The sequence below is a fragment of the Phytophthora cinnamomi genome, assembly GCF_018691715.1.
Source record: "Phytophthora cinnamomi strain GKB4 chromosome Unknown Contig23, whole genome shotgun sequence".
NCBI classification, from domain to species: Eukaryota; Oomycota; class Peronosporomycetes; order Peronosporales; family Peronosporaceae; genus Phytophthora; species Phytophthora cinnamomi.
Genome location: NW_027150956.1, coordinates 1,591,242 through 1,618,328, shown reverse-complemented (window position 1 = coordinate 1,618,328; position 27,087 = coordinate 1,591,242). Strand labels below are relative to the sequence as shown.

Here is a 27,087-nt window from a genome sequence, read left to right as displayed (position 1 = left end):
TTTCAATCATGCCTCGACCTAGTATAGCGCCATATACAAGAAGAGGAGCACATGCGAATACTTGGAAGTAAGTCGATGCACATCATCAAGGGACTACGAAAATGGTTATGTAACTTATCTCAAATTGCTTTGTCTGCGTCTACCGAATCTGCTTCTCAATTACGAGCGCTTTCATCTCCGACAAATACAGCGGGTTCACACCTGCTTCAACGAGCTCGCCAACCTCCTCCATACGGATTTGTTCCAGCTTCGCCAGCTCTTGAGCGAACTCTTCCTTCAATGCTTGGCCCTCCTCCTGCTTCTTGACGAATGCGAATTTCTTCAGGTGTTCCTTCTCTTCAATTTGCGACTGCAGCACACGGCGATGCGCCATGCTTGCGAACTTGCGCTTTTCATCTTCGGCTTTGACACGCGCTTTGTCCGACTCGACCTGCATCATGATCGACTCGTACTCGCGCTGTTGAAGTGTTGCTTCTTTCACGCGAGCACGTTCACGATGCAGTGCTTGAGCGTTACGAGCACGTCGCAGTTCATCCATCTCCTCTTTTTGCTTTCTAGCCGAAGCCAAATCGGCCTCTCGTGCCTGTCGCTCGCGAGCTTCTGCGGCGCGTTTAGCACGCAGTTCATCCAACTCTGCTTTCTCGTTGGCCATTTTCTCCTGCATAGACCGTAGCTTGGCGCAGCGCAACTCCGCTTCGTGTCGCCGTTGGGCCTCTTCTTCCTCACGTCGCTTTAAATCTTCGGCCTTCTTCTGTTGGTAAGCTAGCACTTGGTCCTCCTCTTCCTTGATCTTGCGCTGCACGTCCTGCTTCCTGAATAACGTCTCGTCGTTGAACTTCTTAATCTCCTCCATTGAGCGTTGCGCACGTAGAGCCTTGGCTTTCTCCTTCTCAGCGGCTTCCTCCTGCTGACGCTGAATTTTGGCCAGCATCTCTTGAGCTTCCTGGGCGATGATCTCGCTCTCCTTCTGACGCTGGCGGCGACGGTCTTCGATCTGTTCTTCCAAAACCTTGCGATCTGCGTACCGCTTTTGCTTCTTTACTTCATCGCGGTGTTCTTGTCGCTTAAGGCTTTCAAGCCGCTCGATCTCCATCAAAGTGTTCATCTTTTCGTCGTACACGTGATGCTCATCTTCCAATTCCTTCTTCACCTTAAGTTGTTGGTCACGAATCGTGAAGGCTTGTGCACGCGTACCGAGCGTCTTCATGAGCTTCACACTGTCGTGCATCTGATCTTTCAGTACTTGAGCACGTCGCAGAATTTCGTGCTTTTCGGCCGAGAACATCTGCTCGATCTCGCTCTTTGGAGCTCGTTGTGCTGTCTCCTCGCTGAGTTTCAGCATATGCTCCTTCCGAGCTTTCGAAGTAAGCCGTTGGTACTCTTGGTCAGCCTCGCGCTTGGCTTCCAGCGCCTCGATGTCGGCCGGAGTCAAGATTTTCGTCTCGGCCCTGATGCGCTCCAGCTCGTCCTCAGGCACCACCACAAGTTGGGGCTTGGTAACAACTCGCTTCCCTGCTCGCCTTCCGGGCTGGCCTCCAAAAGTCGACTTTCCTTCATGTCCACCTCCTTCTTGGTTCGACGAAGCGCGCGAGTGTGTCCCAACGATGTCCCTGTCATCAGGATCAACAGATGAGCACTCTAAGCACAACGCAAAGATATCAAACTGGAATATACCTTCCAGCTTGAAGCGTGCGGTCATTCTTGCGGTTCTTGAGTAGCTGGCTCTTCTCACCGAACAGCGTGTCATCCACCTGGGGTTTGTGTGCAACGCGACGGTAGCGTCGAGAGCCGCCGCCGCCATGGATCAGGTTGTTCGACGAGCTTCGGCTCGTGGCCGAGTGCGTTCGCGCGCTCAAGCTCATGGCTGCAGCCTCTTGTAGCTGGGGTCTCAACGGCAATCACTACTCTTGAGCAATGATGCACACCCAGGGAAGCCAAGTATAAATACTACAGTGCAATGAAAGCCTCGTGGAGAAGCATCGTTTTCCAATGCTATAAACAGCAGAACCTCCTTGCCGACAGCTGCAACTTGAAGCCGACCAGATTGGGAACTATGACACACCGAAATAGCCGAGAAGCAAATCCAATCGGACTCGCGTCTTTCTCCTCGCTTGGAGGGCTCCTGCATCCGCATCCTGGTCAACCACAGAGAGCGATCAGCAGACAGCAGCAACCCCAACACCGCGTTTCTTCACGACAACCAACTCCGTTAAGCAGTCACCATCCAGCAGGTCCCTCCGCTACACTACGTGGCCTCGGCATCATGTCCCACGCGCCTAGAGCGCTGACAGCGTGATGGCCTGCTGCAGCGTGAAGGTCTGTCCCGCCGGCAGCTTCTGCTGCTCGCTGACGCGGCCAGGCTCGACGCAGAGCATGGTCGGGTACTCGTCGTCCGCGAAGTCGCTCATGCCCTTGGCCTTGTCCACCCACGGGTTCCAGACCACCACGTCGCTGCGCTGCGGCAGCTGCGACGCGCCGCTCTTGATGAAGGCCTCCTTCTCCACAGTCACGACCTGCTGCTTGCCGTCCGCGCGCTTCATGCGCACGACCACGGGCGACGGCGCGTCGGCGTATACGCTGTCCGTCTCTTGGTCGAAGCCCAGCGAGTCCCGCGTCTCCGTCCTCTGCGCGGCCGCCACCTTGTCCGTGAACGTGAGGCCCTTGAGGCCCTCGACCACGACGCCGCCGTCGCGCACGTCGTCGGCCGCTAGGTACGTGTGCAGCAGCGCCTGGAAGGCCACCTCGTGGTCCGCCCTATTGTGGACGTGCAGCGCCGTGGCCAGCGCGTTGGCGAACAGCTTGACCTCGTACACGAGCGCCACGTCGTGCGGGTACATGGCGCGCGTGTCGTCCGTCGCGTCCAGCGCGAAGGTGGCGACCGTGGGGCTCTGGTCGTCGCCCACGGTCTGGTCCAGTTGGCTGAGCTTCCAGTGGTTCACGCGCGCGAAGCCGTGGTTGGGGAAGCCCTCGGCGGCGCCGAACACGGGGAACACGAGCGGGATGCCGCCGCGGATGGGCTTGCTGCCGTCCAGCAGCGCCTGGCGCGACAGGAACAGCACGTTGCGCGCCGGCTCCTGCGCCGCGTAGAAGCCCGTGACGGTCGCGCCGTACAGCTGCACCTCGGCGCGCGAGCCCGACGGGTGGCGCAGCTCGATCACCGACTTCTTGGCGCTCATGGCTGCAGCTACAGAGGGGGCTTGGGCTTGAACGTGCGCTTGTTCCACTTGCGGCGAATATGGGAATGGCGACGTCGTGGTTACGTACAAAACGCGAGAAAAAGATACCGCTCGACCATTGGCCGAAACGAAATCCACCTCCTTTTCAGCGAATGAGAGGCTGTGGATCTTATTAGGGCTAGGGCAGATGCAATGAGCAGCTACGTTAGCGGGTGCATGTAGTATCAGATTCCATGCCGCGGTTGAAGGCGGCGACGGCGGCGATGGCGGAGCGCGGCGGCTGCAGTGCGCGCCGGTGGATGGCGCTGCTGCTGGCGCTGGGCGTGCTGTCCGTGGGGCTGCTGGCCTACCGCATGTCGGCGCTGGTGCAGCCCGCGCTGCGCCCGCTGCTGCGCGTTCCGCGGCCGCCGCGGACGACCCCGCCCATGTATATGCTGGTGCGAGCTATCGGCAATGCGCTGCCGCCGCGCCACGACCCGGCGCGGGCGCTGCAGAACCTGCGCTTCACCCTGGAGCACGAGAAGCTGGACGACGAGGAGCTGGAGACCCACTGGGTGCTCAACCGCCTGGCGGACGCGCACGTGGCGCGGCAGTTCCGCGAGCTGCTCGCCGAGTTCGACGCGCCGTTCACGGAGCTGCCGCTGCGCCTGGAGCAGTACGCGCAGGCTCCGTTCAACGTGGTCGTGGAAGACCAAGGTGCGGACCGCGTCCACGAGGACACTCGAGGAGAGGACGAGTGGACGCAGAACCAGGACGTCAACGCCTTCTACGGTAGCAAGAACCGCTACGCGCTCGGGATCAACGTCGCGCGCAACTTAATGCTGGACATCGCAAAAGAGAGTGGGGCGAGGTGGCTGCTGCCCTGGGACCAGACGTGCTTCCTGACCCGCGAGGCGTGGGGGCAGATCAAGCGAGATCTCGAGAACGCGGCGCCCGACCAAAAGTACTTCATGTCGTTCATGGATCGGTTGCACGAGGAGAACGACGTGATCTTCTCGTCCGATTTCAAAGCTGACCCGTGGGAGGAACCGCAGCTTATTTTCCGGAACGACAGCGTGGAGCGATTTGACGAGCACCTTCGCTACGGCCAGCGAGATAAAGCGGCGCTGCTGATTCGGCTGCAGGTGAGTGGCGTGTGGAACGGCTGGGGATGGAGCTCGTGGGAACAACAGCGCACGTATGCGAATGCGTCCAAGGACGTGAGTGGACCCGACGCTGTGCCCAGCACGGGGTATGTGATCCGCTTGTACTCTGGCTTAGAGTCAGATACGGAGGCGAACACTGTCGAAGCTGGATACTCGCGCGAAATTCTCCGAGCAAAAGGCGTGATCAACGCGCTAGATAAGCTGGAGGAACGCGTGGTGCTCGATCTCTATGACTACCACCCAGGCAAACTACTAGTTTACGACGAAACTCTCCTACGAAAGTACAAAGAGCAATCCAATACTGATGAAGGCAAACAGACAATTTCCGATCTTTTGGACGATGCCAAGCGTGCCATGGAGATATCGGAGCCTTGGACGGTGGCCAGTAATGAGGCTCTGAATCCAGAACGAGACCCACGAGTTTTTGCGAATTACTTCGATCATAGAGAGGGACTGTTAGGCGATGACGATTTAATCCGAGAGATGGCGTATAACACCACCGCGCTCTCCTTGGCTTGGCGGATCACGGATGAAAAGCAATATGCGGTCCAAGCCGCAAGGTTTTTGGAGGCATGGTGTGCTGATTCGAAGAGTGCCATGCGTGCAACGCTCGAATATGCAGATATGTCGTACCAGAAGTTGCTTACGAGCACTGACGGCTATGCGCGAGGGTCTCTCATGGGTATTCGGCACACGGCAGTAATCCCCATGCTACTGGATGCTATTCGTTTGCTAAATACCACGAGTTTCAATACCTCGGAAAGAGTGCTTCAGGGCGAGATGAGTGGCAAGATCATTAAGTGGACTCAAGATCTCTTTGACAATCTCCAGTCAGAGTATGCGCGTGACACATTTCGCTGGTCGCCCGGACTCTTCGCTATGCTGTACGACGTACAGGTGGCCGCGTTAGGAGCATTTCTCAATGATTCGAAGTCGTTGCGGTTCACCCTCGGGACAATGCAAGGTCGACTAATGACGATGATGTCACCGGAGGAAAAGCTACTGGTGCCAACAGGCGTTGCTAGTAATCCTTACACCATGTTAACGCTTGCAACATGGGGCTTTGCGATAGACCTGGCACAGCAGTACGGCTTATCACGGCATCTTTTTCAATTCGACCTTACTCGAAATCGCCGCGAGGAACGAGTGAACGAAGAAGGTGGACTACTTTGCCGCTTTATTGGACATTCAGTACCTTGCTGCCAAGCTGAGGCTACGAGTGGAACCTCAGGCCACCAGTGTGTGAGAGCTCTGCAGCACGCCGACGAAGCGCAGCTGTTTGTGTACTCGTGCGTCGTGCGGCAGGCTTTGGAACACTGTCCAATTTTGCGGAAACGGCCGTCTTGCATGTCGCTCGCGCGCATTGACCCCGATTCAAAGGCTCTATCAGCTCACGAAATGAGTCGATATCTGCTGCCGCCGTACCCATTCCTACGTGCGGCAACGTGACCGTTAAGGCGCGTATTGCACGAAGGGCGTGTGAACTAACGTTGCTTCAACAATGTACATCTATTCGGAATACAGTATTCCTACCATATTAGATACTTAAATTTTGTGCGAGATTTGTTCAGAAGCCGAGGCAGAAGCGGAAGCCGATCATCGTGTCCTCCTCCAGCCGTGGAAGCGAAATACATATGTGAAACATGCGTGTGGATACCGGTACTTTATAAAATCAGAAGTTTTTGCATGTACCTAAAAGTGAGATGTTGGGTCTACAAACGACTTCAAACTGTCAATATTAAAGGCGAAGAAAGGTTTTGTCGCAAAAATCCCCTGTCGATAGTGATGTGCACATGAAAAGATTGCCGCAATATACGAAGTAAGAACAAGCTGTCCAACAGATCCTGAAATGCCCCTGACCTCCACATCGTTCGTCACGATACATACAGCACAATCTGAAGCAGGAACGGCTCTCGCGCCATATGCATCCAACGAAGCTGTTGCAATAACCACAGCCGTCGGTCTCCCTCACTTCTCAATTCGCTATTCGAGCCACAATGCGTCTCATCCTCGCAACTGTTGTAACCCTCCTTACAAGTACCAATGCTGTCGTCACCGCTGGAACTTCTGTCAAGATAAAGGCCTCCATCGACTCGCTTAATGTGGTTGGCGCCACTTCCGGAGAGCAGAGGCTTCTGCGCATCCACAAAAGCGATTCTTCAACGCAGATTGCCAAAAGTGGTGGACTCGCACTAACGGAAGAACGCACACTGCCGGCGGTGACGAAGATGAAACAGAAAATCTTTAGACTGAAGATGAAGGTCGTCATGCCAAGTATCAAGAAAATATTACAGGATGTTGTCGAGAGTTTGATCAAGTAGCTACGGACGACTGTAGATAGGTTTCCATGTGGAATGCAACTCTTTGACGCACCGGAAGCGATTTTTACTAGCATTTTAGCTGACAACAGCTATCGTAGATGTCCTCGACTACCGAATTCTCCAAACCGTGAATGAGCTGTTGTCGACGCTCAAAGCCTCAAAACGTCATAGCACACGGGATACACCTGGCTGTTCGTGTCCGACTTAAGCGGACTTGCTCGTCGGCGCGCTCTCCGCTTGCTTGTGCTGTTGCTGCCCACCGGAGGTGGCCTCGCTCGACTCCTTGAGCTCCTTGCCCTTCTTCTCCTGGGCCTTGCCGAACGCCGTCTGGCTCCACAGCTTCTCGAACTCGTCCGGGGTTCCCTGCGAGCAGATCGTGTGGTGCTCGCCCTCGTCTTTCGCGTGCTTGCGATTCCAGATCGTCTTCAGACGCTTGCCGAGCACCTCGCGCTCGTGCTCCGCTTTCAGACGACCCGTTGAGTCCTCGTAGCGGCGACGGGTGCTCATGATCTTGCGGCCTTCCTCATCCACGACTGACGAGCTACAGAACGAGTACGACGAGAAGGCGCGCTGGTTCTCCTCTTCGGTCTTCTCGCCCTCCTTCTTCTGCTTCTGCTCCGTCGTGGGGAGGTCCTTGAAAAAATCCTCGTCCGAGCTGACACCGGGCACGTTGCGCATGCTCATCGACAGTTGCGGCAGCGAGCTGGTGTCCATCATGGACAGCTCCAGCATCGACATGGGGTGCCATAGCGTCGGGCGGACCAGATCCCACGTGGAAAACATCTCGTTTCTTGCTTGTCGCTCTCGACTTCGTCGCCACGAACACAATTGGAGAGTGAATGAGCCCAAGTTCTAGCCGACAAAGCTTGAAGAGAAAAACCATCGAGAATTCTCATGAGTCCCCGTCGCCCGGCACCAGCGACACGAACTCAACGTTGCTTCTCGTCAAATCTAACGGCAGCGGCTTGAACGAACAGCAAGTTGAAGTGTGGGTGTGTAAATTTTGTATCTCCATTGGCGAAAATACAACTTAGTGTGCGTTTGGTGTGCATACAAACGCCAAGTCATTTTCATCGCCGGATCAAAGCAAAGCAATCGCTATTCCTCGAAAAGAGCTCTTCGCCGCCGCGTCCCCTCGCCCTCTTCGCTTCTCTTCCGATGCTCTGGCAACTGGTCTGTGGGGCGCTGTGTCTTCTGCTCTCGGTGCCCATAGGCCGCAGTCTGCTCGCAGTCCACGTGCTCGAGCGGCGCGCGTGTCTGCAGCCTCGGAGCTTCATTTTGGGGCGGGCATTCCACCGTCCGCTGTACGCAGCATGTTGGCTGCTTCTGCTGCTTCGCGTGGCGTTTTTCGCACTAACTGCCACCAGAAATTTGGCTGCGATGGAGATTCCGCTCAAAGTGGCTACGTTCTGGCTGCTGGACATGCCCAGTGTAGCCTTGGCGGGGCTACATGGCTACATTGTGCTGTTCGCAGTGCAAATTGTATTCCAACGACGGTGGCCTGCTACCATGTCGCGTGATGGTGTCGGGGTATTGAACGCGGTGTTTGTGGCATTTTGCACGTCACTGGTGCTGTTGGTGACTCTTGTGGCTATTGGCAGAGCAAAGCGAGATTCACAGGGGTTGGTGGTGCCGCAATGGCTGACGTTTGGCTACTCGGCAGTGATCTGGACGACGCTAGGGCTGCTGATGCTGAAGTATTGGGGACAAGCTGTGCAGATTTTGTGGAGGTATCGACGTCGGAATCAATTGAGTGCTTTGGAGGGCGAAGAAAGGTTGAAGAAGGCATATTCGAGGCTGCCGGTGTTGGGAATCTCTTGTCTGAAGAGTTTAGCTATGAGCAGCACCCTTTTGGCAGAACTTTTGGTTCTTCGCGGTGTACTGTGTGCCGTGGCTGCTTCACGGAATGAGGTGGATGTCATGGACGTAACTTTTTGGAAAAGTGTCGTGATGCATTACTTCGGCTGGGAGGTCACGAACGTTGTGGTTGTGCTACGAATGCTGCACCAAACTCCAATTGCTGTCCATTATTTCGGTGACGAATCGAGGGATGCTTCGAGAAAAGTAATGCACCACAACGAAGCGTCTTCTGCCCCAGAGTTTGACTGTGACGACATCCAGATTCAGTTCGAAGTGCCGGGTGTGCGTGAGCTAGTGGTCGATTTCGTCGTTCCTTCAAACTCGTCGCTGCTCTTCGCCCGGCGGCGAGGCATGGAACATGAGAGTACCGTGGAGAGTTGCTACTGCAGAGTGCATCATACTGGCGCATCGTCAGTAGGGGCTGAGTATGTCGATTGCCGGTGTTATCGTGACACACTTGATGATCAATTTCTGAGCAACGCAAATGTGCCGTTACTTACTGAAGACCATGAAGCTCTCGATGATGATAATTCATCCTAGAGAAGTAGAGACCAACGATACCACTCAGCAATATGGACGTAGTACGAACTAGAATATAGCGATATGTGGACGCGTTAAACAAGTTTGATTCTTAAATGTCCAAGTCGTCATCGAGATCATCATCATCCCAATCCGGGTCATCTTCATCAATGAAAAAAAGTGTGTTGTTGCCTGCAGCAGGACCACTGCTGCCACTTTTACTTCCGACGTCGCTGGGATTGCTGTTAGCGCCACCAGATCCTTGGTGCATGTATGGCAAGTGAACTTGGCTTTTGGCCTGTTGCTCCTCAGCACTGATGGACAAGTTGAAGCTCACTTCTTCTTGGCGTACAGGAAGTAGAGCCTGGCCAGTGCTTTCGGGATTAGTTGGGCGTGAGATAGCGGGCGACTTCGCATCGAATTGAGATTTTCGTTGAAACTCAGATTTCTTGGCGTCTACCTCAGGTGTCTTCGGGTTGACATCCTTTTGTTGGTGAGCAGATTCTGCTGCTACAGCGTGGCCGTCGATGTCAGCAGCAGCAATGAATCGGATGTTTCCGTGGAGCACTTGAAAGTACTCCAGGCTTTCGCTGCTTCGGCCGTTCTGAGGAGCAACACCGATATCAAATACTGTTAGCGATCTACATAGCAAACACCTCACCTCACATACAAGCAAGTCATCAACCTTCTTTTGCCGGACGAGCAGTACAAACCCGTGCATTCCTTGAGGAATCTCCCGCCTTCGTTCTTTTGCCAGAAGCGGATAGGACCGCAATGACGACCGCGTTTCCACCAGCACCAACGCTGTCGCCTGTGCTGCGAGCGCTTGCGCGACTTCAGAAGACTCAGCACTAGCGTTCAGCCTCACAATCACTGAACCAATGACAGCGTGGCTACGCAATTGACGTAGGAGCAGCAACACTTGTTGCAGTGAGGTTTGCTGCAACAGCACATTCAGCGAGTCCAGCATCACGACCATCGGTCGAGCAGATGTCGCTCCCTCCAGGGTGACCTTCGCTTCGGCACTCTCAATGTCGCGCATGATTTTGGGCACCAATTGAGAGCTCGAAGTCGACGACTGGAAGTTGGCGGCATCGGCGGAGTAGTCGACAAGCGTGAGCTTGGATGAGCCTCCAACTCCCTGTGCCAGTTGAGGCGAATCCTGCACCCCGTAGATGCAACAATTAGCTCCAAAGTCATTGCAGCACAATCACGGAGTCATTGCGCGTCGTACCAGCGTCAGCAGCAGCACGTTCGACGTCTTGGCGGACTGCAGCGTGAGCTTCAGCATGGCCGACAGGGTGACTCGCGACGCGCCGTGCGCCTGGCGGTTTTCTTGCACCAAGACGCACTCCGCACGCCCCGACGACTGCCAAATTGAAGGCGAAGCACGGGGCTTTACATCATCCCCGGACGTGGGCGCGTCCGACGTGACGCAGTGGTGCAGCAGGAACTCCTCCATCAGAGACTGGATGACCACCAAAGCCATCATGATATCGTACTTAGTGTGGATATGGCTACACTCAGGCGAAACGACGCGACCATCACGGATCGCGCACGTCCAGCACTGCATGGCGGGTATCTCGCTTGGTACACGTGCAGCACTCAGGGTTCTGAATGTGTTAGTGTCGTTATGCTGGACGATGCAAGCTCTGCTACCTCGTCACGCAATGGCTGCAGCTTCAAACGTGACGACACGAGTTCTGTCGATGGCGATGCCCAACGCCAGCGATCCCGCAGGTAGACGGCTGGTGGAAGGACTGGGGTGTGACCTGGACATCTACAACAACTTCATCGAGTCCGACGACGGCCAGGACATCTTCATCATGGCCACGATGTGTGAGTCGCGTATCGTGTACCTCAAGAACGTCCGAGCGGGATGGTACGGGCCGGTGCCTCAGGCAGATCTGTTCTCGGCCATGTGCTCGAACGAGTGTCTCCGCAGCGACGAGCTGCACAAGAAGGCGATGTCGTTGTCCCGCTGCACGTGTGCCGAGGTGTCCGCTGAGACGTTCGTGAGGCACGACTTCTGCCTCGAGAGCTCCGCTCGCCTGCTGTGTACCCATCTGAGCGAATGTGGCCACTGGGGCTGCCACCTCGAGGACTTCAACTGCCTGCGCTACGAATGGGACCATCTGTATCCATGTGCGAGTGCGCGTGCTTCCTTTAGTGTGGCTATCATGGCGCTAGCGCTCGCAGCGTCTTGGCTAGCATAGCGTAGCTCTCCGCTAATGGTTACACGAATGGTTACGTTGAGGTTACGTTCTCATTGAGCAAATCACCACCAAAGACGACCGTCATGGATCGCGGCGCTAGCCGCGTGCGTTGGTCGCTCTACCGAGACGCTGCGCGCGCGGATACCGGTTGTGTGTTGAGCGGGGACCTCCCTGTAGATCTGGTGCGACTTGCGCGGCCTCAAACGACCCAGAACTCGCCCGACAGCGCTCCAAACGCGACGCATTTTGAGCTGGATCCGACTGGGATTCAGCTCGTTCCGCAGCTCCAGCAGCGCCTACAGGACCTTCTCGGGCGGGAACGAGGCTCCAGGGATCAGGTCGATGCAGGTGCAATGGACGTGAGCGACGACGCGGTGCCCGTCGCAGTGGAAGACCTCGCGTTAGGCTCCAGAGCTACGGAGTTGGGGCTGGAGGCCAACACTCTGCTCTACTGCAAGCTGGAGCTGGACGCTCGACCTGAATCGGAAGCAGCAGCGAGAGGACAGGAAGGAAGCTGGTTCTCGTGGAAGTTGACGCGCGCGGGGGAGTACCGGGCGCGTGGGAACGAGGCCTTCAAGCAGGAGAGCTACAGCTTGGCCGTGCGGCTCTACAAGCGCGCGTTGGCGTGGCTCGAGCCGCCGGTCTTGCGGTCGGACGCCACGCTGGACGCGAAGGTCCAGTACTTGGCGGAAGAGCTGCAGCTCGTGAACCCCGTGGCTGTCGCGTGCTACGCCAACATGGCTACGTGCTACTCGAAGCTGGACGGAGACGGCGATGTAGACCGCTGCATCGCTGCTGCGTCGCGCGCGCTGGAGCTAGACGACTCGCACGTCAAGGCCCGTTACCGTCGCAGCCAGGCCTACGTCTCGTCCAAAGAGTTCGACCTCGCGGTGGCCGATCTCACCAAGCTGCGCGACCTGGAGCCGGACAACAAGTTGTTCCGATCCGCGTTAACGCGCGCCCAGGCAGCCAAGACGCAGCTCCGCAAGAAGCAGCAAAGCGCCTTTGCCAATCTCTTCGACAAGTAGCAACACAGCTAGACAACTCGAAAAGAAGACACACAACTGAAGGAAGACCGCTAAGTTAAACAGGGAGGGACGTGTTCCATTTCGCTCTTTGGCTGCGGGGTTACCACGACGACAGGAGACGGCAGTGGAGCCACGTCCTCACTCTACTACTAGGAGCGCGGTGTTTTCGCCACACGGACACACGTGCCTGCTCCGCTTGCGCGCCAGTCCTCGTCATCCAAACGACCAGCAATCGCATGAATCCATCCGTCCGACGACAATTCCCCTCCGTGAAGGTCGACGGGCGCGCGTGCGGAGCTCAATGTGGCGGCCAGCATCGAACTTGAGCAACTGCTTACTCCTCGGCGGCAACAGCGCGAGTGTAGATGAGCTGAGCGTGGTGCGACAGCACCTTCGAGATGGTGCCGTTCTCCTCCAGCTCGTGGATCGAGGCGCGGGCAAGCGCGGCGTTCACCTTGAGGCGCTCCACGATGGCCGAAGCGGTGATCAGCTTCATCTTGGGGACCTCCACCAGCAGGCGCTCGTACGTCTCCTGGTCGTACAGCACCTTGTTGGCCACTTTCTCGCGGACCTTGCCCTTGGACCATTTCTTCTTGCCCTTGCCCTTGCCACCGGCCATGGCGGCGGCCATCTTCTGCTCCTTGGTCTTCTGCTGAGTCTTCGGCGGCTGCACAGCGGCATCAGCAACACAAGCGCGGACAGGGCGTTAGTACTGTAGCCATCTCGTCTACTGGAACGGTCTGTATTGGCGGCAGGGTTGGCCAAAGTCTGCGGAATTGACTGGAGCTGCTGCTGCTGCTGCTGCATTGCCGGCGATGGTTGCATTGGTGTCTCTGTGTATCATTTTTTTCCTGTATTGCTCGCTGTGCTCATCCATTGTCCATCGCTTCGCGTCGCTGCGTCGCGTTCTCACTTGCACCAGCAGCACCGGCGCCAGCAGCAGGATCAGCTCCGTCGCGTCCTGACTGTCATGTTGGTGTGGCACACTCATAGGCGGGGCAGGCTTACCATGGTGACTTGGTGCTTGCTACTACGCTCCCTGTTTAATAGCTAGTGCAGCCGTATTGGGCTTTTCGGCGCCCAGCGGCCTCGAGGCCAGCCATCCGATGGCCCCGATTCTCCAAAGCGCGCATTAACCGGTTAAAAATCTGCTGCCCGGTCCCGAACCGCGGCTGACCCCGTCACTCTCCCGAATCAGTGACGTACTACGGCGCACTGCAACCTGCACCCTGGGAAGATAGCGCAACATGGCTGCATTCTGGCGGCCCGGCGCGACGCTCCCGGGCGCCGACGCCGAGGCCGAGGCGGCTCGCGACCTGCCCCAAGACGCGGAGGTGCCTGCCGTGCAGTTCAACCCGCTGCATGGGCTGTCGCTTCGCGCGCAGAGGGCGCGGCTGCCGGTGGCCAGACACCGCGAGGAGATGCTCTACGCGGTGGAGACGCACGCCACGACCATCCTCGTGGGCGCCACGGGCTCCGGCAAGACGACGCAGGTGCCGCAGTATCTGCTGGAGGCCGGCTGGGCGGCGTCTCGGCCGAGCAGGACCCAGTCGGGGCCCGAGACCCCAGGAAATAGGCTCATCGTGTGCACGCAGCCGCGTCGCGTGGCCGCCGTGACGATCGCGGCGCGCGTGGCCCAGGAAATGGGCTGTCGGCTGGGCGAGGAGGTGGGCTACGCCGTCCGCTTCGAGGAGAAGTGGGACCCGGAGCGCACCCGCATCAAGTTCGTCACGGACGGACTGCTGCTCAGGGAGACCATGAGGGACCCGCTGCTGTCTCGCTACTCGGTCGTGATGCTGGTGAGTGAGGGGACAGAATAGAAAGAAGCTGAGGAGAAGGGGTGCACTGACTGAGGTTGCTGGCTGTTGTGTCCTTAGGACGAGGCCCACGAGCGGAACTTGGAGACGGACCTGCTGCTGGGGCTGATCAAGAAGATCCAGCGCAAGCGGCCGGATCTGCGGGTGATCATCGCGTCGGCGACGCTGCAGGTGGACACGTTTGTGCGGTTCTTCCGCTCGAAGAAGAAGGATAAAGAGCAGGAAGGCGGAAGCGGGCCGGCAAAGTCGCCTCCGACACTCAAGGAAGTCGTGGCGGTGTCCGTGGAAGGACGGCAGTTTCCCGTGGACATTGAGTATCTCCAGGAGCCGTGCGGCGACTATCTGCAGAAATCTATCGACACGGTACTGGCAATCGACGAGCGCGAAGGAGAGGGCGACGTGCTGGTGTTCTTGCCGGGTCAGGAGGAGATCGATTTCGTCGTCAGAACGCTCAACGACAGAGCACCAACTCATTTGCTTCCTGTACCTCTGTACGGGACACTGCCGCTGCACATGCAGCAGAACGCGTTCTCACCTGCACCTCGAGGCGTGCGGCGCAAGGTGATCGTGGCAACGACTATCGCAGAGACTTCCGTGACTATCGAGGGTGTGGTGTTCGTGGTAGACGGATGCTTCACGAAGCTTGCCTTCTTCAACCCGCTGACGGGAGTGGAGGCGTTGCTTACGGCGCCTGTATCGAAGGCCTCGGCGAAACAACGAGCGGGGCGTGCAGGTCGGTCACGCCCCGGAAAGTGTTTTCGTCTTTGCACACAAGAGCATTTCCGAACCAAACTCGCCAAGGAGACCATCCCACAGATGCAGCGTACCAATCTAGCGACTGTGGCTTTGTACTTGCTGAGCATGGGCATCCAGGACCTGGCACACTTTGATTTCGTGTCGCCTCCATCTCCGGAGGCACTTATCCGCGCTCTGGAACTGTTATTCTCCCTTGGTGCCATCGACACGGAGTGCCGTCTCGTAGATCCGCTGGGCACCCAAATGGCCGAGTTTCCTGTAGCACCAGCGCTCGCGAAGGTGTTATTATCGTCGTTCCGCTTCGACTGTACGCGTGAAGTTCTGTGCATTGCGAGTGTGTTATCTGTCGGAGATGTCTTCCTGGGCGCACGTGGCTCCAGAGAGCGCCAGGAGAAAATTGCCACGGCCATGGAGCATTTCGCTCATCCTGACGGGGACCACATGATGTACCTGTCCATATACGACGAATTCGTGGATAACAACAAGAGCCGCTCTTGGTGCGACGAGTACTTGCTCAGCCATCGTGCGCTCTTGCGAGCCACCGAGATTCGGCGGCATCTCAAGAGATATGTTACCCGCTTCAAATCGCTGGAGAAGAGTAACGGAGGCGAGGAAGACTACGTGAGTCTTGGCAGCAGTGGCAATGACGAAGACGACAAGGCTCGCAGCGCTACCATCCGCAAGTGCCTCGCCAGTGGCTACTTTGCGAACGCTGCCAAGCTGCACGGCGACGGAGTGTACCGCACCCTGCGTGACCACCGACCCGTGCAGCTCCATCCGACGTCCGTGTACTACCACATGGGCACTCTTCCCGACTGGGTCCTGTTCCACCAGAGTGTGCTCACCACGGAGGAATTCGTCCGCGACGTGTCCCGCATCGACCCGCGTTGGCTCATCGACCTCGCCCCCGATTTCTACCGCGCCAAGGAGGTGAGCGGCGCGATATCGGGCAGTTCCGGGGTGCTGGGCCTACCCTCCGCCCCGCCAGCATCCGCGTCGAAGAACAAGAAACAAAAAACCACGAGCGAACCCGACACTCCTCCTCGCCGCGCAGCTACAGGCGCCGACGGCCGCATCCTGTTCCGGAAACCGAAGCGCTCGGGTCAAGATGCCAAGGCCAAGCTGCCCGTGCACATCGGCAAGAGCAAGGGGGGGTTGCGCTCGCAGTTCTAAAGACTCGCGAAGCATAACGACGCACTCCAACACGACGGACGTTGGAAGACCGTGATTTTCCCGTCACGAAAACGTTCATTACTATCGATACAGCTACTGTACTACCCGGTGGCCATCCCTACTGGTGCGCTCTCTCTCCGAACTGACTATCGGAGCCCGCGCGCAGCCGTCGGTCCTCCAGCACGCGCATCTTCCTCTGCCGCCGCTCGATGGACTCGCGCTGGCGGTCGAACACGGGCACGCTGTAGTCCTGCAGCGACACGTAGGACGAGCCGCGCTGCGAGATCTCGCTGGGCGCGACGCTCAGGAACTCGTCCAGCACGGCGCTGTTCTTGGTGGCCGGGTGGCGGATGGCCAGCCGCAGGATTTCCTGGAAGCGCCTCTTGCGCTGCTCCACGAGCCGCACGTCGTGGCGCTTGAGGTAGCTCCAGACGCCCGCGCTGGGCAGCGACGGCAACGTGACGGTCCGGTAGTTGGTGCTGGACAGCGGCGGTGCCTTGGCGAGCGCCGCGGCGCTGTGTGGGCTCAGCGGGATGTGGTTCTCTGGGCCGTCCGCGGCCTCGGCCTCCTGCTGCGCGCGCGCGTTCTGGTACTCGAGCAGCAGGCGGCTGAGCTCCGTGTGCAGGTTCTTGAAGGCGCGGAAGCGGCGGCGGATGGTGTAGGTGGACAGGATGCCGTCCGGGCCCTTGATGTCCACGTGGTACATGACGACGCCCTGGTTGTTGATGGAGTGGTTGTTCACCTCGACGGTCACGCCCTGGTACGGGTCTAGCAGCCCCGTGGGGGTCAGCAGCTGGCTCGCGGACGCGTCGTGGTCCGCCTCGGCGTTCCAGAAGTTGAGCACGTCGAAGCCGCTGGCTTCGCTCGTGTAGCTGTCGCGCAGCGCGAAGGGGTCCCCCAGCGCCGCGTGCGGCTTGTCCAGCGCCGCCAGGCTGCTGCGGTTGGCGCTGGGCGGCAGCGCGAAGGCTGGGTCCAGGCGCTCGGGCAGCGCCGACTCGCTGTAGCGCAGAGAGGGGGGAGCGACGACCCGCATGTCGGCGGCGGCGGCGGCGTCTTCTTCAGCTACGGAGTTCTTGCTGCTGTATACGGCGCTAATCGCGGAATGAAAGAGGACAATCTGGGTTCCTACTCGTCGGCTGGCTGTGCTGGGCTGGGTTCTGTCTGTCCGACCGACCTCCCGATCGATCGATGCGAGTCTTTGGGCTGGTTGCTGTCCCAGTCACGCGCACATCTGCGGTGAGTGCCGGAAAATAAGTTAGGCAACGTTGCTGTGGGCTTTACCTGCTGCTCGCCGCGTTACAGCCAACTGGGGCAAGGCGACGACAACCCTAGCTCCAAGGCTCTCGGTTGCACTGCGGTAGCTCCTGGCAGGACGGGGCTGCTCGGTCGGTTGGCGAATGACCGGCGACTGGCTGGTGTCTGGCGCCGCCCTGCTGGAGTATCGCAATGCGCTCGCTGCGGTTTCGCGCTCTCTTTCCTGGTAACGCCGGGTTGCTAGCGTGTGGATTTCGCGCACCTCGCCTCGCTCTCTGCCGCGCGCGGTTAAGGGAGCACTAACACCGACCCGGAGACTCGGAGCCGCAAGAACAAGCCATTGAATTTTTCACGGTGCGCGCGGCGCAGTTAAACGCGGACCACGTGGTGCCGCGGTCGCTGGCAACCTGCACTTTCGGCGCCGCAAAGCGCACGACAGCGATCAATTCAGTGGGGAAGCCGCGCCACTTGGCGCTGTTATCGACGGCGGCTTTCGTTCGCGCCGGCAGCGGACTCCCGTCTCGTCAACGTGGTGGCGGAAAGCTGAGACAGCAATGTCACCGAGCACGGAGGAGCTGCCATCACGCTGGACTGCGTGGCGGATCTCTTGGCCCGTGCCTCGCCTTGCCGTGCGCCCTTTCAGGATCACTCACTCAGCAGGTGTAGTCAGACGGAAGCCGGTCCACAATGTAGCCATGTCGGAAGAGCGCAATTGCTTCAACTTCATTTTTGATTTGGCCTGCGGAGCCCTTCGTGTGGGTTGGCATAGTAAAATGTATCACGTTGAAGTGCAGCATGTGCGCGACTACGGCTCGAATGCATTTTCATCGGCGCGTCTGTTTTCCGGGTATATCGAGACCCACCACAAAGTCAGAGGTTATTTTTGCTTGTTGCACTGCCCTTGACCTGGGCCACGGGGATGAGAATAGACGCTTTCGCTTGCTTCGGCCGTGGACGACGGAGCACTAGTCCAGGCAGTCGTATCGGCGACGAGAGAGCGAGGGACTCACAGCTGACGGTGCTAATACCTACTTCAGACCTCAGTGCCTACCGCCTTCAGCCACTTGGGGATGCCCCACGCGTAACGAGTTTTTCATCTTTGACTATACGTGACTGTTTCTCGATGGGGGGTGGCGTGTCCAAGACGGAGTATGAGCGCATTCGCAAGGAGTTGATCGTGAAGGACCAGGTCATTCGCACCTTGCAAGAACGACTCGAGAGTACCGCCTACTTGCGGGCTGGGGATGACAAAGTTCCGTCGGCGCGAGTAGCTACAACTACGACCATGCCCAACGTGACGACCTCCAAGGAAAAGGAATCCCGCGTATCGAACGCGGATCTGACTCTGCCGAAAGGTGCGAGCTTTAGCTCACGGTTCACCTTGCTTCACGAAGCCAAAGAACTGCTCGGAGACAGCATCGATCTGCCAGAAAGCGACGTGAAAACCCAGTACAATACGGCGGATGAGCACAGAGGACTCGAAGGCTCCTTTAGTGAAGGTGCTAAGGGCTCCAAGGGCAAACTGAGACGTGTCGAGGTGAGTGCTGAGGTCATGCCGAGTCGCAAGATCATGGCGCCAAAAGAACGTGTAGTCTACCCAAAGAGTGAACGTTCACGAGAGCTTCTACTCAAGGTCCTGCAGTCGAATGTCCTCTTCCAAGGCCAATCTCATGGAGAGCTTCGCGACTGCTTGGACGCCTTTTTCCCTATGCGCGTCGAGCCCGGCCAAATTGTGATCAAACAAGGAGCACAGGGAGACAACTTCTACGCCGTGGAGAGCGGTCAATTAGAGATTCTCGTTTCCATGGGAGGCGCACCGCCCATTCGGTACGGCTTTCTAAGCCCTGGTCTGGGATTTGGCGAGTTGGCGTTGCTGTACAACATGCCACGTGCTGCTACGATTCGTGCCGTGACCGGTGGGGAGCTCTGGGCGCTTGAGCGAAACACCTTCCGAGAAATTCTGGCCTCCCACAAACTCAATCGTCTAAACAGGACACTAGAAGTTCTGGGGAAGATTGCAATATTGAGCAAACTGACCTCGTCTGAACTGCAGCAGGTCGCTGCAGCAATGGACTGGGAAGAGTTTGAAGAGCAGGCTGCAATCGTGCGGCAGGGCGAGGTCGGCGAAAAGTTCTACATTATCAACAAGGGTGAGATCGTTGTAACGCAGGTGGATGCCAACACGGGCGAAGAAAACATCATCAGACGCCTCAAGACCGGCGATCATTTTGGAGAAATGGCTCTGTTCAAGGATGAAATGAGATCAGCTACGTGCACCGCTGTGACGAGAGTGCAATGTGTCACGCTCGAACGCGCGCACTTTATTGGGATGCTTGGAACGCTTCAGGAGCTCATGGACCGAGAACCTGCTCAACTAGAGGCTAAGGACCCCGCGACACGGCGAACTTCAACGGAGGTGTTAGTAGATCCTGCCGACTACAAGTACTATATGCAGATCCCGCGTGAAGAGCTGGAGGTGCTGCAGACGCTAGGACGAGGAGCATTCGGGCGTGTTCGGCTTGTACGTCACGCGGCTTCAAACCGTGCGTACGCACTAAAATGTTTGATCAAATCGCATATTGTGGAAAACAACCTAAAAGAGCACGTGCTGAACGAGAAGCGGGTGATGCTCGCATTGGATCACCCATTTATCCTCAAGCTTTACACAACCTTCAAAGACCGAACACACTTGTATTTCCTCGTGGAGCTTGCACTGGGTGGTGAACTCTTCACGTACTTGCGTCGAAGAGACCACTTCGAGGAGCCCGTCGCGCGGTTCTACATTGCTAGCGTGGTGCTAGTTTTCCAACACATGCACTCGAAGAGTATCGTATATCGTGACCTAAAGCCCGAAAATATTCTGCTCGACAACGAAGGCTTCATGAAGCTGGCCGATTTCGGGCTGGCGAAGCTCGTGACGGACCGTACATGGACGCTTTGTGGCACACCCGACTACCTCGCCCCTGAGATTATCTTGAACAAGGGCCACGACAAGGCTGTCGATTATTGGGCGTTAGGTATCCTCATTTATGAGCTCATGACTGGATCAGCTCCGTTCTACGCTCAGGATCCGATGCAGATCTACGCTCTCATAATCCAAGGCAACGTTAAGTTCCCGACTTACATGGGGTAAGCTGTGTATGTCCTGGGTTCGTGCCGTGGAGCTGTACTGACATTGCTTTTTTATCTGTGCAGTCGAGCTAGTGTCGACCTCGTTCAGAAGCTGCTATGCCAAAACCCAGTAAGGCGGCTGGGAAACATGAAGCACGGTATCAAGGATATTATCAATCACCGCTGGTTCTCGGGTTTCCAGTGGGATAGCTTACGGAACAAATGCATGAAGCCTCCCATTGTGCCCCAGGTCCGTGACGACTTCGACACGTCGAACTTTGAGGACTTTCGCCACGAAATTGAGGATCCTGGACTTGAATGTGACTGGGACCCAGATTTCTAGACCAGTGTTCAAGATATAGCGATAATATCACGCATATTTAGCTACTTCGTTTGGTTTGTCTGTGGCGGGTGTGAAGATCATGAAGCACAAACAAAAAACAAGTATTGAAATCGGAGCGACTAACTTGCATGAACAAAGTAGATCACAGGTGCTCAGGGAAAAATTAGAAGTCGGGCAACTTCCCGACAGCAAGTTTACGATACTTATCAATAAGCTGTGCGGTTGTTTGGTCTGGAGGCGGGAACTGGCCAGGCTTGAGTTCTCGTGGGGGGTTGTAGACGTAGTTTATGAAGCCTCCCTCCAGTTCCAATTCGCGCGTTTTCTTTTTTCTGTCTGCATCTTGTCGTCTGAGCTCGTCATCAACCTCTTCATCCAGACTGAAGGCTTCGCACGGGTCGGCGGAGCTAACGTTATTTGTCGGTGCTTGTTTCCAGCGTTGCATGGTTTTGCTAGAGCTTTTGCTAGCCATTGATGAGGACTGTGCAGTCTTCGCTGGGGTCAAAAGTTGAGCCAGCTCCATGACGCTCATTCCTGTCCTCACTGGAGTTGAAGTGACCCTGCGAGATGAAGTCTTGGTCCGTGGGTTCCGAGGACTGCTGGTGCCACTAACAGTATTACTCAGATGGTCGAACATTCTCGCTGCAGACTGGAGCAGACAGAGCCACAAGCGGATGCCAGTAAGTAAATGCGACAGTAGTGCTCGGTTGCATCTTCTGGTCAAGGGTGGATCGTACACTAGGACGGTGGCCGAATGTCACGCTTTGAGACGTCAGCTGAGCCCTACAGTCAAAACGGATCCAAATACATGGTGTCGGGGGTGAGTTCTGAACGTTTGAGCCGGATTCGAGAGGATCACGTACCCGTATTGATCGTGGCCTGGCGGGAACAACCGTCCGGCGCTAGCTTTGCCATCCCCGGCACTTCTACTAGCCATGCTGCATTTACAGTTGCGCTCTGCAGGAGCTTTTCGGAGATCACTCGAGTCCACACTGATCACCTTCGGTGTCGTGAAATGCGCAACTGCTGGCGTGTATGAAGTGGCTGGTGGCAACGTGGAAAACTCGGGCCGTGCACGAAGATCCACGCGTGAGCTGGCCGCGAAATCGGCGGCCTGGTTGATGAACTACAAATCGTTCACCGAAGCAAAAAGCGTAAGATACACTTCAACAGGATGCAGGCTTCACCGTGAATCCTTACGCTCGAGTGGTTACGCGGGTTCTGCCCGACTCGCGCGCCATCCTGCACTGAGACCTGGTAGAAGCGAGGATTCTACGTTGAAGTGACACCAACCAAGCAGCTTTCGAGTCAGAACCCTGCAACGTCTGACTTGTTCGGTGAGTCAGTGTGGGGTCAGCGAGCACTCGTTACCTTGTTGAAGTTTAACTGCTGGTAGCTGTCGGCCAGTTGCCGCTCCATGCAGAACGGATTGGTCTCGACCTCTACGCGCGGCTCTCGGACGCGCTTCTTGGTGAGGTTGGTGGCGATCGGGTCTTCCTGCTCTCGGTGGAACTTCAGCAGCTCGTGCTGCATCTCACGCTCGCGACGACGCTCGGCATCGGATCGCGGGGATCGCTGGAGCGTCATTCTGGGTGAAGCCAAGTAGACGAACGGCAATCCAGGCACCAGCTGGACGGATCACGCTCACGATGGCGGTGGAGGCTGCAGTGGAGCTGTCTCGAGACTTCCAGGAGAGCCAAGCTCTATAACTATTTATACGGGGGGGGTATTCCTGGCTTGTCTGGCGGAAATGCCCTCGTTGGCGTTAAGAAAAGGAAGAAGCGCGCCCAAGCAAAGCGCAACGCGGGGCCGGAAGGAGTCGGAGACGGCAACCGAGAGAGAACGTAGGGTTTCGCCGGTGCTGGTCATGCAGCGAAGGGGGCAGGCGATGGATATTTTGTTCGTCTGGGTGCCGCTTTAGCACCTGGCCGAGGATTTGAGTTAATGGTAGGATGCATGAGCACCACCTGGCTGCAAGCTATCCTAGTTTCCCTGTTCCCCATTTAGTACTGTGGATCGGATCTCGGCGACCTCATGGCCCGCGTCGTGCACGACTACTTCAACTGATCGGACCATCATTCTGGCAGTAGACACCCTTGCCGTTTTGAAATGCGTTGCATGGCTTTCGCACAGCGGGACTTGTCCCCTTCGAGACGATCGCCAAGTCCGAGGGCATTGCACAGTCTTCATGCCGTGTTAGTCTCACTGTGAGACCCTCACAGCAGCAACAAAAAGCGGTATTCGGTTTTGCGCAGATCCGCGACGAGGTGGATCTCGGAAGAATAAGCGCTCTCTCGCGCCCGAGCAATAAGCTGGCTTTTGTCTTATCCTGCGTGTTCGCCTTCGCAAATAAATGTCCTATCCAACCGGCAGCTCCACATCGCGTGATCGGACAGGTAAATAGCGTCGTGGTCTTCTGGCGGCGTAGCGGGCAGTGCCAGCCGCGTTGCTGCTTGCCCAGGATTGACAACTGGTTCAAGTCCTCGCGCCGACACATGGGCGCGCACCTATTTACCCGGCGCAGCAGCTCGCGGGGACTTCGCCTGGCGGCGCCGAAGAGTTCGCGCGCGCTGGATAATGCCAACAGCTGCGCGTGCAGTGCAGCCCCGGGGCCGAGCATGCACGCACCGGTGCTTTATCGCTTGCAGAGGTTCCCCTAAGATGACCCGAAATCGCCGTCGATACCATCTCCTGGGTCCGCGATATAAGGTTTCGCGTTTCCGGGCAGATCCGCGGCACACTGAGCGCCAGACCATCGGACCCCGCTCCGAAACTGCGCGCGCGCGCGGACATAGCCCCGCGCCCGGAGCAATGCGGATGAGTTTGCTCTCCTTCCCTCACAGCTGCATGGCCGCCGTTTCTGCGCTGCTCAAGTCACAAGTGAATTCGCGCTGTGGATGGCGGAGCCTATCGTTTCGCGCGGCGAGCAGCTGGAGGCGGCGGTGGACCGCCTGCCCGACTGGTACTTCTCGGCGGCCCAGGTGCTGCAGCAGTCGCCCATTCAGAGCGACGCGCTGGGGCTCTCCGCCAGCATCTACGCGGCACTCGGGCCCGTATGTGAGACCGAGGACAAGCCGCAGCCCGCGGACGAGGACGACCTGCTCAAGCCGCGGGAGCCCCCGTCCAACGCCACCATGAGCTGCGCCGACGACGAGCTCGAGCTCGAGAAGGCAGCGAGGCAACCGCAACAGCAACACAGCCAGCAAAAGCAGATCAGACAGCAGGAGCTCGGCCAGTCCACGGCGTCCAGTCGCCGCTCCACGGCCTCGTCGTCGGGCGGCTGCACGGACCTGGTGCTCTCGGGCTTCTCCATGCGCGGGCGCGAGAAGAAGGTCATGTACCACATCGACGTGGTGGACCACGACGCGCCCCTGCAGACGTACACCATTCGGCGCAGCTACTCGGACTTCAAGGACCTGCACAGCCAGCTCTCGGAGATCCTCGAGAACCGGCAGGCCTACTACCGCAGTAAGGCGCTGTCCAGGCTGGCCCGGGGCGTGGCCCCCGCGCCCGCCGACGCCATGACCCCGGAGGACAAGCTCGAGCGCGCCATGATGGCGTTCGCTTTGCCCCCGCTGCCCCACGCGGGCTTCCTCTCCTTCTGGAAACGACACGACCGCTCGCACCTGCAGTCCAGGTGCGACAGCTTCCAGGAGCTGCTGCGCGCCGTGCAGCAAATGGCCTTCCTGCGGGAGTCCTTCGCCATGCAGAAGTTCCTGAGTGTCGCCCCCTGCGCCATACGCGAGCGCGGCTCGTCTTACGTGTCACTCTGCGAGTACAGCGTGCCGACACTCAACCCCGAGGAGGAGCAGCGCGAGCGCAAGCGGCGGGCACAGCAGTACCGCCGCAACAGCAGCGCCAGCAACCACTCGACGCGGATGGTGGAGTATTGAGCGCGCCGCGCAGTCGATCGATCGATTTTTTTTCGGACGTCGTGTAGTAGTGAACGTGAAGCAGTCAGGGAAGGGGGGACGGAGGCAGACAGTGGGGACGCCAGCGGCCAGCGGGGTGTGACAATAGGTAGTGCTAACTCGCGAGAGCTAACAAGTGATCGCGATGTATATTCAAGCGGCGAGCCACGGGCGACTAGCGCGACTAGCCTCCGTCTACACCATGAACACGAACTCAACCGTTATTTTATTAGCTGAATTCGAACCATCTCAGAGGAAGCCCGTCTCCTGCAGCATGAGCTCCTTGGACGAGGCGATGTAGGCGCGCGAGAACTCCTTGGCGTGCGGCACGGGCGCGCGGATCGACATGCGGTTGCCGTTGCGCGCCTCGCACTCGGCCGTGGCCAGCTCGTGCAGCAGCTTGGCCATGCCGAGCGTCTGCTCCGCGGTCTCGATCAGCTCGGGCTCGCGCGGCTTGGCCACGACGAGCTCCACGACCTTGCCCCCGTTCAGGATGCCGCCGTTGCGCGTCATCTGCTCCTTGAACGGGCTCGTGGGGAACGTTGTAGCGGCCGCCTCAGCCGCGGCGTCTGCGAACGGCGGCGGCGCGAAGAAGCCGTTGGGCGACGGATCCTTCACGGAGCTGTCGCTCGGGTTCACGTGGACGCGGAGCAGCAGGCGGTCGAAGCGGAATGGCCTCGTACACACATACTCCTCCAGCGTGCCTACTGGGGTCACGATGACTGACCTGCCCGAGAGCTATCGATATGGTGAAGTTAGTGAGGAGTCAATCCCGAAGATGGGGGGTCAAACGAGAGCTGCTCACCTGCGGGATAAGCTGCATGTCCATCACCAGCGCGGCGGCCAGCTCCTCGCCGTAGTCGGGCATGAGCCGGCGGTGGTAGGCCTTGTCCAGGAAGCGCAGCGCCGGGTTTCGCGCGATGAAGAAGGCCAGTACACCGTGCAGGAACGTCCGCAGGTCTCTCATGTCGAGGAATTCCTTGTCCTGCAGCCCCACCGCGTCTAGCACCGACGCGAACAGGTCGGTTGAGACAATGCCCGTGGGAGCAGCGCGCTCATCTTCGTCATCTTCGACGTCGTCGAGAGCCGGACGTGGCTTGAGGATCCAGATAAGCGGCACTTTCGCCGCTCGCGGCGATCGAGGTGCTGCTCCTGAGCTACTTCTCTTTCCTGGAGACGACTTCATGGGCGACAGTCCGCTCCTGGCTGCGAGGCCTCTGCAGCCGTACGGGATGTTCGGTGCAAGTGTGGGTCGCGGAGGCGACCGGTTGAAGCGGATGCCGGTCTGCCCTGTCGTCTGTGGCCGACACTGCGGCAGCCGGCGTTCGTGCATCTGTTGCTGTTGGTTCAAATACTGCTGCTGTTGCTGCCCATTGATGCTACAGCGTGGCGACGTGCACTCGGACATTTCGCTGTCTGAGTTGTCAACTTCTGCTTGCTCCGTCATGAGCCTGCGTTTGTGCGCGCTGATCTGGTTCCTCCCGGCTACCAAGTGCTGCTTCATTCGAGCGCAGGTGCTCTCTATCAAAGCGTTCGAGGCCTTCAACTGACAGGACAGGTCCTGAATGTCGGCTTTAATTCGGCCACGCTCCTCTGGGGTCGGAGTGTCGACTATCTTCACCTGCTTGTCAACGAGCAGCACAAAGCCTAGAATCGCGTCATGGATCCGCTTGACCGAGCGCTCGATGAGGCCGATCTCGTCTCTCGAGATGTCCGTGAGGTGCAATGCCTCGAGAAGGATTGTGTTAACTCGCCGATCCTGGACTGGGGCGAACTTCTTGAGCAGTGGTGACCGCGGAGGCGACGACGTGGACGTGATTCCTGCCGCGACGGCGCGCGAGCACTGCGGCTCCTCTGAATCATTGAACTGCTCCTCCTCCTCGAACCGCGCCGACCGAAGCCGATCAACGGCGTGCAGCGTTGACAGCTGGCTCAGCAGCGATTGCTCGTCATCTTCACTGACCGAATGGTGCTCGACGCTCTCGGCGCCTGCACTTCGGGTTTCGTCGTCTCCTTCCTGCGAGCCGAGCAGCTCCGCCGTCGTGAGCGCGTCGTACTCGACCCGGTCCTGGAAGTGCACGGCGGGCATTTTGTGAAGTGCTCGCGCTTATGACAATATACACAAATGCAAGACGAGCAACGGCGCCGCAGCTGCGGGCTAAGGGCCAAGGTCGATGCATCGCCATCGGCCTCCCAGTCTCGCCCGTAAAAATAGCGGTGGTAATGCAAGTGTAGCCATGTCACTGAGTCGAGAGCGTCACTAAGAATTCGGTGGAGATGGTACCCATTTCGTCGTCACAACGTTACAAAGCTCAGCTCGAGCTTCTACAGTACGCGTCGTGCAGTCACTCGCAGGAAGCTGCAGCGCCGCCGCCATCGGCCAGCTACAGGTAGATGGAGAGAGCTCTCCCACCCGAGTCGCCCGCTGCCTAGTAGTCAAACGCCTTGCACGCAACAAAT

The 27,087-nt window shown here is 57.9% G+C and overlaps 13 protein-coding genes across 13 annotated transcripts; 5 read left to right on the top strand and 8 right to left on the bottom strand.

Annotated features, from left to right (window-relative positions):
- Positions 1–139: 139 nt before the first annotated feature.
- On the bottom strand, positions 140–1,862 carry IUM83_05239 (ptype atpase; the record flags this gene model as incomplete). The annotated part of the gene is made up of 2 exons (XM_067929366.1): positions 140–1,610; positions 1,675–1,862. 2 exons carry the CDS (start codon positions 1,860–1,862, stop codon positions 140–142), a joined length of 1,659 nt encoding a protein of 552 aa, XP_067794722.1.
- Positions 1,863–2,276: 414 nt separating this feature from the next.
- IUM83_05238 (putative aldose 1-epimerase) lies at positions 2,277–3,176 on the bottom strand (the record flags this gene model as incomplete). The annotated part of the gene is made up of 1 exon (XM_067929365.1): positions 2,277–3,176. One exon carries the CDS (start codon positions 3,174–3,176, stop codon positions 2,277–2,279), a length of 900 nt encoding a protein of 299 aa, XP_067794856.1.
- An 818-nt stretch (positions 3,177–3,994) lies between these two features.
- On the top strand, positions 3,995–4,505 carry IUM83_05237 (Pleiotropic drug resistance protein 3; the record flags this gene model as incomplete). Its single annotated transcript, XM_067929364.1, has 2 exons — positions 3,995–4,375; positions 4,437–4,505. 2 exons carry the CDS (start codon positions 3,995–3,997, stop codon positions 4,503–4,505), a joined length of 450 nt encoding a protein of 149 aa, XP_067794726.1.
- A 2,341-nt stretch (positions 4,506–6,846) lies between these two features.
- IUM83_05236 (putative transmembrane protein) lies at positions 6,847–7,425 on the bottom strand (the record flags this gene model as incomplete). Its single annotated transcript, XM_067929363.1, has 1 exon — positions 6,847–7,425. The coding sequence occupies one exon, from the start codon at positions 7,423–7,425 to the stop codon at positions 6,847–6,849; it is 579 nt and encodes a 192-aa protein (XP_067794725.1).
- Positions 7,426–9,133: 1,708 nt separating this feature from the next.
- IUM83_05235 (Elongator complex protein 5) lies at positions 9,134–10,513 on the bottom strand (the record flags this gene model as incomplete). Its single annotated transcript, XM_067929362.1, has 3 exons — positions 9,134–9,625; positions 9,707–10,183; positions 10,256–10,513. The coding sequence occupies 3 exons, from the start codon at positions 10,511–10,513 to the stop codon at positions 9,134–9,136; spliced, it is 1,227 nt and encodes a 408-aa protein (XP_067794861.1).
- A 178-nt stretch (positions 10,514–10,691) lies between these two features.
- IUM83_05234 (FKBP-type peptidyl-prolyl cis-trans isomerase) lies at positions 10,692–12,265 on the top strand (the record flags this gene model as incomplete). Its single annotated transcript, XM_067929361.1, has 2 exons — positions 10,692–11,166; positions 11,415–12,265. 2 exons carry the CDS (start codon positions 10,692–10,694, stop codon positions 12,263–12,265), a joined length of 1,326 nt encoding a protein of 441 aa, XP_067794860.1.
- A 334-nt stretch (positions 12,266–12,599) lies between these two features.
- On the bottom strand, positions 12,600–13,276 carry IUM83_05233 (40S ribosomal protein S25; the record flags this gene model as incomplete). Its single annotated transcript, XM_067929360.1, has 2 exons — positions 12,600–12,932; positions 13,274–13,276. 2 exons carry the CDS (start codon positions 13,274–13,276, stop codon positions 12,600–12,602), a joined length of 336 nt encoding a protein of 111 aa, XP_067794857.1.
- A 236-nt stretch (positions 13,277–13,512) lies between these two features.
- IUM83_05232 (Pre-mRNA-splicing factor ATP-dependent RNA helicase) lies at positions 13,513–16,011 on the top strand (the record flags this gene model as incomplete). The annotated part of the gene is made up of 2 exons (XM_067929359.1): positions 13,513–14,064; positions 14,143–16,011. The coding sequence occupies 2 exons, from the start codon at positions 13,513–13,515 to the stop codon at positions 16,009–16,011; spliced, it is 2,421 nt and encodes an 806-aa protein (XP_067794724.1).
- A 118-nt stretch (positions 16,012–16,129) lies between these two features.
- IUM83_05231 (uncharacterized protein) lies at positions 16,130–17,317 on the bottom strand (the record flags this gene model as incomplete). Its single annotated transcript, XM_067929358.1, has 3 exons — positions 16,130–17,102; positions 17,182–17,221; positions 17,293–17,317. The coding sequence occupies 3 exons, from the start codon at positions 17,315–17,317 to the stop codon at positions 16,130–16,132; spliced, it is 1,038 nt and encodes a 345-aa protein (XP_067794859.1).
- A 1,071-nt stretch (positions 17,318–18,388) lies between these two features.
- IUM83_05230 (AGC protein kinase) lies at positions 18,389–20,719 on the top strand (the record flags this gene model as incomplete). Its single annotated transcript, XM_067929357.1, has 2 exons — positions 18,389–20,394; positions 20,461–20,719. 2 exons carry the CDS (start codon positions 18,389–18,391, stop codon positions 20,717–20,719), a joined length of 2,265 nt encoding a protein of 754 aa, XP_067794858.1.
- A 163-nt stretch (positions 20,720–20,882) lies between these two features.
- Positions 20,883–22,303, bottom strand: IUM83_05229 (uncharacterized protein; the record flags this gene model as incomplete). Its single annotated transcript, XM_067929356.1, has 5 exons — positions 20,883–21,365; positions 21,454–21,499; positions 21,580–21,842; positions 21,917–21,988; positions 22,088–22,303. The coding sequence occupies 5 exons, from the start codon at positions 22,301–22,303 to the stop codon at positions 20,883–20,885; spliced, it is 1,080 nt and encodes a 359-aa protein (XP_067794663.1).
- Positions 22,304–23,613: 1,310 nt separating this feature from the next.
- IUM83_05228 (uncharacterized protein) lies at positions 23,614–24,609 on the top strand (the record flags this gene model as incomplete). The annotated part of the gene is made up of 1 exon (XM_067929355.1): positions 23,614–24,609. One exon carries the CDS (start codon positions 23,614–23,616, stop codon positions 24,607–24,609), a length of 996 nt encoding a protein of 331 aa, XP_067794664.1.
- Positions 24,610–24,876: 267 nt separating this feature from the next.
- Positions 24,877–26,716, bottom strand: IUM83_05227 (uncharacterized protein; the record flags this gene model as incomplete). The annotated part of the gene is made up of 2 exons (XM_067929354.1): positions 24,877–25,365; positions 25,433–26,716. 2 exons carry the CDS (start codon positions 26,714–26,716, stop codon positions 24,877–24,879), a joined length of 1,773 nt encoding a protein of 590 aa, XP_067794686.1.
- Between the last annotated feature and the right edge of the window lie 371 nt (positions 26,717–27,087).